At 44.0% G+C, this 9,526-nt stretch overlaps 1 protein-coding gene across 1 annotated transcript; it reads left to right on the forward strand.

The window, feature by feature from the left end:
* Positions 1–1,612: 1,612 nt before the first annotated feature.
* Positions 1,613–9,526, forward strand: LOC113839010 (mothers against decapentaplegic homolog 1-like; the record flags this gene model as incomplete). Its single annotated transcript, XM_027434480.2, has 5 exons — positions 1,613–2,012; positions 4,099–4,368; positions 6,969–7,085; positions 8,160–8,381; positions 9,402–9,526. Coding segments are annotated over exons 1-5 (1,134 nt in total), but the record flags the coding sequence as incomplete, so codon positions are not given.

Below are 9,526 nucleotides of genomic sequence, written 5' to 3' on the forward strand. Positions count from 1 at the left end.
CTCTTATTGGTCATTTGTGAATTTTCTGATTCATTGATCATTCTTGATAAGAGATTATACATTTTATTAGTGCTTTGGTTTTGTAGGTTTTCACTAGCGTACTTAAAAAATAATTTCTCAATTCCTTGTATTTTCTTTGGGGTTAAATCACCGTCCAAATCTTCAGGCTTTCTTCCTCTCTCCCAGTAATTGCATTTTAGCTATAAACATCCACATAATCACTGCATGTCACATCTTACTCACTATATTTGTTTATTTTTTGTTTCTTGAGACAGGGTTTCTCTGTGTAACCCTGGCGCTTCCCTGTAGACCAGGTTGGCCTTGAACCCAGAGATTTGCCTGCTTCTGCCTGAGATTAAAGGCATGTGCCACCACTGCCCAGCTATATCTTAATATTTTCGATGTCATATTTTTATAATCATCCAGTTAAAGTATTTCATCTCTACTGTAATTACTTCATGACGCATGGTTAAAATGTGGTTACTTCTACTAACAATACTATTGTTGATTTCGGAGCTATACTGAGATCTTAATTATTGTTGTTTGTTACTTGTGGTTGTGTGTAACTGTTGCAGCCATAAGAGTTGTCCACCTTGGTTATTTTGTTTGTTCATTTTCAAGGCCTAAATTTTGCCAGCTAGTCTAGGATGGTCCACCAGCAAGATACCCACCTGTCCCCTCCTGGGGCTTCGTTAAAAGCACTCCTCGCTCTTAGTGTGGACTGAGTATGGTATTCAGCCCTGTACAGGCAGTCACTCTAGGCACTCAGCTAGCACCTTTGCCTCAAATACTGTATATTCCACATGAAGTTACTCGTTTACATGCTGGTTTCCATATAAACTGGGTCACACATTTACACTTTACTCTTGTATGTGCCAGTTATAGGTCAGTCTCCCACAGGATTGTAGGTTAGAATCGTTATTGTTTCTTTTTTCATTTTTTTGCAGTTTTCTGCTTGGTGTCCTTTGAATTTTATCACTTGCATATAGACTTATGGTGGTAATATGCAAATTGCCTGAGTGATAGCTGTGCCCCAAACACTGACATGACCTTTGTCCATTGCATGGTACTGCTCTGAGCACTCTGTTCTCTTCCTCTTGTAAGACCGCCAATCCTGTTGCTTTCAGGCCCCACATTTATAATCTGATTTAACCCTGGTGAGTTCCTTAGCCACTCCAAGTCAAGTACAGTGGGTTGCAATGGGCACTGGAGCTTTAATGTATGTTTTAGGAGAACACATTTCAGCTTCTGGCATGATAGAATACACATTCTCACGAGCTTAGCCTGGGGTTCATCTCGCTAATAAAGTCACCCAAGTGTGAAGCTGAGCAGTATTATCCAGGGAACATCAAAGTGCTTAGTATCTGGCACTTATCAGTTAATCATGGTGTGTCTAAAGGTGATTTTAAAGACAGTTTCCTATCCTTTCTTTTGCAGGTGCTAACTTTGGGTCCCTTCTTGGAATAGGAGGAAGAGCCGTTCTCTACTTTTCAGAACTACGGAAAAACTAAAGAGAACCAATGTAAATAAGCTGAACTCTCTTCTGGCCTCTCCCCTTTCGAGACATCACCACTTCACCCTGTGAGGAGCCTGAAGAATTAGACCAGTCACTATGAATGTGACCAGCTTGTTTTCCTTCACAAGTCCAGCTGTGAAGAGACTTCTAGGTTGGAAACAGGGTGATGAAGAAGAAAAATGGGCAGAGAAAGCTGTGGACGTGTTGGTGAAAAAATTGAAGAAAAAGAAAGGGGCCATGGAAGAGTTGGAGAAGGCCCTGAGCTGCCCGGGACAGCCAAGTAACTGTGTCACCATTCCCTGCTCCCTGGATGGCAGGCTGCAGGTGTCCCACCGGAAGGGATTGCCTCATGTCATTTATTGCCGAGTGTGGCGCTGGCCAGACCTCCAGAGCCACCATGAACTGAAGCCTTTGGATTGCTGTGAGTTTCCTTTCAGTTCCAAGCAGAAGGAGGTGTGCATCAACCCCTATCACTATAAGCGCGTGGAGAGCCCTGGTGAGTGGGGTGGACTGTGTGTGCCCGTGAAGCCTGTTGAGACCAGAACAATAACACCTTTCTGTTGTGGGGTGTAATTCCAAAATATCTGGGGGTAGTTTTGTGTGTATTCATACATGCGTGTGCAAAAGAGCACAGGAACTCTATCTACTCAGCTTTTGCTCACTCTAACGAGTGTCTGTAATAATCACTTTATTAAGAGGAAGGTTTACTTTACTTCGTGATTTTCAAAGTATCAGCCCTTCGTCCCATCGGCTCCAGGACTTTCTGTCCTGTAGCACTATAGCATCCTGGGGTAGAATGGTGGCAGAGCAGAGCTCTTGTCACAAGAGGAAGGAACTGGATCCCTGCTGTTCCCTCTAGTGTCTAGGAGACTTCCCACTAGGCTGCGGGGACAAGCCTTCAGCACCTGAACATTTGGGGGTACATTCCAATCCAAATTTTAGCAGTCCTGGAGTATTTCATACATGTTAAAGGCTTCCTTCCTTCTAAGTGATTTTGTTTAGAATCAGGTTCTGAAAATTAAGGTTTGTGTCTGAATTTGCTTTCTATTGTTCACATTGGTCCTGTGTGTCTTTCTAGCAATTTAGCTGTGCAGTACATCAGCGGACAACAAAAGTACAGGGTCCTGTCGTGCGCACTAAAGGAAGGGCACTGTGGGGCAGCTGTGACCAGTTCTACTTCATGTTTCACGACAGCACTCTTTGTCATCTGTATTGAAGTGTGCTTGTGGTGTGGTGTGTTCCCTGTGGGCTATGTTCTGCTGTGTGAGGAACTGATGCTGTTACTTTAAGATATCTCAGTCTTTACCTGTGTGGTTGGGCTATGGTAAAGTCTGGAGTCGGCCTCTCGAATCTATGGATTCTGCAGATATACATAGAGGCATCTGCAGATGAAAATAGTTAGAAAAAGAACTCTGTCTCTACTGAGCAGGCCGACTCTTCCTTTCTGATACTTTCTCTTTCAGTTTTGGTGGTTGAAAAAGTCAATGGACTTCACTCTTTCTGGGGCTCAGAGCCCAGGAACTCTTGGTGGGAGGGCCTGCTTCCTTTTCTTCACATCAAGCCTCTGACTAGGTATGATGGCCACCATATAGGGATCAGAGGTGTTTGTACCTGATGCTGCCCAGGGTCACCAGTGCTGGAGGTCCTCGTATAGGTTGGCTTGCATTGGCCTGACCCCAGCTTAATGACCACCACAGCTCTGCCCCTCCCATAGTCCCAGGGTTAATCCGCCCATTGTTCTGGAAGGAGTTCAGGGTCTTGAGAGGTGACTGGGCTAGGTGCTATGTTCCTGCTTGCTTACTCCTCTTGATCCAGCACCTGGAGCAATGCAGCCTACATGACTGACTCCTTTGGATGCCTAGACTCGGTGGCAGCAGCTAGCAAAGGACAGAAGCCCCTGTTATTCTCTAAACAGCGGAGTGACTATCTCACAGTATTTATATCATGTTAGGCATCACAGGTGGTTCACATCTGATTTAAAGTGTGGGTGGGGCAGACACATAGAGGCCCCATTTAGATACTGTGCCATGTTACACTTGGGACTGAGTGTCTGCAGATGAGGGCTTCCAAGGGAGCTCTGGAACCACAGTCTCCCGTGGATATCAACCGCTACATTCTGAATTTATATAGTTTGCACTAGAGCTTGGTTCTACATCTGGACAGGCAGATCAGTTGACAAGTGGTTCTGTATTGAAGCATTGAGTTGTCACAGTGTCTGTCATTCAGGATGGTTTTGTTGATGGATTGGTTCACTTAGCTGATGATTTCTGAGGGTCTCCAAATTTGATGGTTTCAGATTTGGGTGGCCTCCCTCCCTGTTCCTGCTCCTGGGATGGCCAGGTGACTTTTCTCTCACAGGAACTTCAGACCCCAGGGGTAGACTGCAAACTTCCAGCTCAACCATCCAATAATAGGTTGGTCTCCAAAGGCCTTTTGTATTTTTGTGGAATATATAAGTCATGTAAAAGTAAAGACTAAGGAATAATTTGCAAAGGCTTTTGTGTCCACTGCCTGTTTTTAAGAAAGAGAGGATATAAACTAAACCTTTCTCATTTGTCTCTCTGTTTTCTTTCTGTCCCCAGTGCTTCCTCCCGTGCTGGTTCCCAGGTACAGTGAGTACAACCCTCAGCACAGCCTTCTGGCACAGTTCCATAACTTGGGACAGAATGAGCCTCACATGCCCCCGAATGCCACGTTTCCAGATTCCTTTAGGCAGCCCAGCACCCACCCGTTTCCCCACTCGTCCAACAACAGCTACCCCAACTCCCCAGGCAGCAACAGCAGCAGCAGCAGCAGCACCTACCCTCACTCCTGCACCAGCTCAGACCCAGAGAGCCCTTTCCAGATGCCAGGTAGGAGGGGGCATTCGGGGACGCTGCCTGCCTTGGGGAGGTGGGTGGGTGTGGCCTGCGGGGGGGTGCGGTGGGTGGAACCCTGAGCACATCCCAGTGAACCAGTGCTTGTAGAATATCAATGTAGGGAGGGGAGTTGTACATACAGATGGAGAAGAGGATGGCTTGTTTGAGTCCTGTTAAGTTTTGAAACTGCTGCATCCTTCTTTGAGTGGCACAATTGTTCCAGTCTCGTTTCTCCATAAAAAGAAAGGGGAAAATGTCCGCGAGCTTTTCCAACATTGAAGAACCCTTGTTACCAATGTAGCCGCAGAAGAGCTAATTACTGGGTTATCCGCCCGCCCCATTTAATTAGATTCATTTAGCCAGTGATGTAATCCCAAGAAATATGTGCTTTTAACAGCAAGGAAATGCAACAGAAGTGATAGAGAACATCTGCTTGTTTAACTTAGCAAAGACAAAAACCAGTTATTTTCCTGTTTTAGTCATAACGGATGGTGTATTAGTGACTAATTAGAGGGTTACACTTTTCAGATTACAGGTTAGTAAACAAGCATCTCAAATATTAGTGCCAGAGCTCTTGCCAGTCGGCATCTCAAATATTAGTGCCAGAGCTCTTGCCAGTCGACATCAAGAGGGACACAATGAATAAATGATCATCATGAAATGTATGGATATTTTTGTGTGGGAAAATGATGGGACAGGATGTTTATAGAGCCACTTAAGGTGCTTTACATTAAATTTTACTTCAGCATCCATGTTGTACCTTCAGAAATTAAAACGTGATCCATGCTTTATTGCTTCCTTTTTCTTCTTTTTAAGCACTTAGGTGTTTAGCCTGTTTATTTTGTTTTATGTTTTTCTCTTTGGGATGACGATGGGGAATAAATTATTTTAATAGCCAAACTAATAATATTTGGTGGTTTCCCAGCCATCCATTCCTGGCAAGTCCTTTGAGTCTGGTGGACGGGCTAGTGGTGAAAATGTCTGTTTTATAGGGCTTTTGAACAGGGACAAACTTAGAGGAGCCCCAGTAAAAGAATCAAAGGCTATCACTAGACTTCCTTCTTGTCCTTGACTGTCAGAGATTAGCACAGGCCCTTTGGAGGAAAGAGGAAGGGCTGTGATCTGATGGGGCTGCTAGACCACCATCAACAATGACCCCTGTGACCCCTGCTGCTGCCAGGATTGCTATAGTATAAGTTCATTGGTTTCTGTTGAGAAGACACTCCGCCTTTGCTCCTGGTTTGAAGCAAGCAGAGTTAACTTCACAGCTACAGCAAGAGGTTAGAGTGAGAGCAGGGACTGACTGTGAAGGTTCCAAGTCCTGTTGGCTCTCTGCTCTTTAGCAGCTGTGTTAAGATTCTGCCTGGGACTGGGAAGGGAGGAGCCGCCAGGGAGCCCTGGAGAAACAGAATTTGTTATTTGTGTTCTACAGTTGTCCCTAAGTATTTGCCCAAGCAATTTCGTGGATCCCTACTGCAAAATTTTGTTCTCAAGTCTCTGCGGTACATGCTGGGTGGGCTCACAAGCCAATGAGGAGCTTGGTTTTCAAGTCAGGAAAGGATTGCCCTGTGTTTCACAGTAAGAAAATGCCAGGTTTGCATTAGTGTGTGTGTGTGTGTGTGTGTGTGTGTGTGTGTGTGTGTGTGTGTGTGTGGTCTGGTTTCAGTAATCATATTATTTTCTGGAAACTGCTCAGAAGGGTCTATGTAAATTCTGAAATGGAAGACAGCTAAGATAAGCTGATTTATTGCCTAGTGTTATATTATTGGGTATTTTTAAATTTAGTCATTGCTTAAATGGTTAGGGTGAAGGTAGAAAGCAGATTGCTTAAAGTCCTGGGAAACTAAGTTTCAATTAGTAGATTGTAGCAAGCAGAGAGTGAATTCCCGCCCATATGTTTGCTCTCAGGCCTGGGAGAGCTTCCCCCTACTAAGTCCTGTCAGGAAGTCTTACCCCAGTAAAACGAAACCCCCGGGTTCTTGGGGTCTGCTGCACAAGAGCACATCCATAGTCTCTTCTTGGTGGATTTAAAGTGACCTGATCCTAGATAGGCATGGGACTCCAGGGACTGACTTACCTTTTCTTCTTCTCACTTAAATGTCACTGGAAGCAAAGTTTGTGGACGTGATTGTTTTCAGAATCTATACCTAAAGGCTAGTGTCTTCAGCATCTAGTCTTTAAGAGGTGGTGGTGGGAGAGGGGGTAAGGCGGGGCCTGATGTAGCCAACGTTGACCTTGACCCCTCCATCTTCATGTGCCAGTGTATAGGCCAATCTTTCAGTAGGAGCTTGATTTGGTTTGAGTGATTAGTGATCTCAGCACAAGGAGGCAAGGACTTCTAGAGCCCAGGGGCTCACTGGCCCAGCAGCCTGGATTGCTGTAGAGCCCCAAGCTTTGGAAGACCTTGCTCCCCTACCACCACCAAAAAAGTGATGGCTGATCAGTGGGCACAGGCACCTGTTGCTATCGTGAGACCCACATGGTGGAGAGACCTAACTCATCCAAGTTATGCTCTGACCCCCACATGTCCCATTCCCCACCATATGTAAAAGGAGTGCCTGAAGCATGTAATTTTTTTCTTTCAAACTTTGTAGCTGACATACCTCCACCTGCTTACCTGCCTCCTGAAGACCCCATGGCCCAGGACAACTCTCAGCCAATGGACACGAATATGATGGCACCTGCACTGCCCTCCGAGATCAAAAGAGGAGGTAAAATGACTTGTCAGAGTATTGTCTGTATGTCCTGTCCTAATGTTACTTTTACTCATTTAGACCTTAAAAAGGTAGCTGTTTGAGAAACATGGAAAACAGGTTTGTTGTTGTTTTAAGAGTAATGGAAAGAATTCTCTAGAGCCCATCTTTTTACTTAAACTCTGTCACAGTCCAATATGAGATCTCAGAATTGAATATGGAGGTCTCAGATTCCCACTGGTCTCTGAAACGGCCGTAAGCATTGCTCTGCCATTTTGTGATACATAGTTAGGTGAAGTGACTTTCCATTATTGGTGGTTTGAAAACAAAATTGTCAGTCATCTGTGAAGAGATGCTGTATGTTAACCAGTGTTGAATAATCAGCCAAGATTTATTAGTTATGGAAAAATAAACAAGCATATCTGTGTCCTTAGCATGCTAATTTCCTTTCACCTTCAATAAATGAGTAAGTGATACATATTATCATATATACATTTATATACATATATGCACATATATCAAATAACTGTTTAAAACGCATCTGTTTATGATTTGTTACCTATAAATATGGGTTTGTATGGCTGTTTCACATGACTATATACACAGGACTTTGCTAAAGATCTCTGTGCATAAAGAGAGAGTCAGAGGAAATGATTGAGTCCTGCTTTACATAACAAATATGTCTGTTATTTATATGCTCATGTGTTTTTAGGTATTCAGTAATGAAAAACTTGAGATCCATGTTGTCAGACATATCTTTAAGTTGGCCTCGAGGAACAGGCCATCCACTGTAGTTCAAAGCAGACTCCCATGGGTGATCACACTAGAATCCATACAGCTGGTCTCCCAACTGTTGCTGTGGTGTCAGAAAAGACACACATATGCCACATCTGTTTTATGGCCTTATCTGAAACAAGCAATGGTGTTTGTTTCCTTCTTTCTGTGATTGTCCCTAACTTCATCACCAAAAAATTTAAAGGAAAAGATTTTACCCCCTGTCTTCGTTCCACCGTGCTCAGCCAGTTTTACAATGCGGTTTCTGGTTGGGGTGCTCCAGGTGTAACTGTGAGCAAATTTCTTTCCTTCTTGCAGATGTTCAAGCTGTTGTTTATGAGGAACCAATGCACTGGTGCTCTATTGTGTACTATGAGCTCAACAACCGTGTGGGTGAAGCGTTCCAGGCCTCCTCCACAAGTGTGTTGGTGGATGGTTACACTGATCCTTCCAACAATAAAAACCGCTTCTGCCTTGGGCTGCTCTCCAACATTAACTGGAACTCCACAATAGAAAACACCAGGCGACATATTGGAAAAGGTGCGTGTCCCTTTACTCATCCTGCAAACGTTCATCTTTTCTTCCTCTAGAAGTGACCCCATCATTCTTGTGGCAAATGCCAAATGTTCAGATGCTGCTGTTTGAAGTATCTTTCTAATTCATATTATCTAGAAATTGTTCCAATCATTGATCTTAGTGGTTTTCCCTCTCCCATGCTGTTGATAGGTGCCAGCTGACATTGCTGGGTTATTGTGGTGCACTACGCTGTTCTACATTTTGTTAGAAGTGAAATATCTTTTAAAACAATTCTTACATATATTTATTCAATGTTTGTGTGTGCATGCGTGTATGTGTGTGTAAGTACCTTGGTCAGAGGACAGCTTGTGGAAGTCAGTTCTCTCCTTCTTCCATGTGGATACTAGGAATCAAACTCAAGTCATCAGGCTTGGTGGCAAGCACCACTACCCACTGAACCATCTCAACATCCCACATATCCTTCATAGGGGACTTAACTATTCACTAGTGTTAGATTAAAGCAGTTCTATAACATTTATATGTATTTATTATATGATTAAGTCAATGAGCACATGTGTGGGTAGTGCTCAGAGCTTAGCTTTCCCTGTGGAGTAAGGAACAGGCAATCAAGAAGGGGTGTGGCATTCCTTGGAAGTGTCAGTGTAGAATCATAATTTAATGACATGACGTGTGTTTATATGCTCTTGTGCTCTTGTGTCTGTATGGGAGCCTATCTATATACCCTCTGAATATGAATGTAGTTTCTACCTTGTCTGCTGAGAAGGCAAAGATACAAAGTAGCAATAAGCACATCTAGTGTCCAGATCATTGCTCCAGATATCTATCCTCACTGAGGCAAACGGGCTGCCTCCAAATCTGTGATGAGCTGCACCTGGTACAGCTTTGTTAGTTTCTGAACACAAAGGTTATCACAATCATAACATAGTTAGCTAGATGTCTGTCATAATGGCTATGTGAGTGGTCAAATTTGACTCTGCCCGGGTGCCTTTGAGCCTATGACTGACATGGTATATCGTCTCACAGGCGTCCATCTGTACTATGTTGGAGGAGAAGTGTATGTCGAATGCCTGAGTGACAGCAGCATCTTTGTGCAGAGTCGGAACTGCAACTACCATCATGGGTTTCATCCCACCACTGTCTGCAAGATC

This window comes from Cricetulus griseus, unplaced genomic scaffold, assembly GCF_003668045.3.
Source record: "Cricetulus griseus strain 17A/GY unplaced genomic scaffold, alternate assembly CriGri-PICRH-1.0 unplaced_scaffold_163, whole genome shotgun sequence".
Classification (NCBI taxonomy): Eukaryota; Metazoa; Chordata; class Mammalia; order Rodentia; family Cricetidae; genus Cricetulus; species Cricetulus griseus.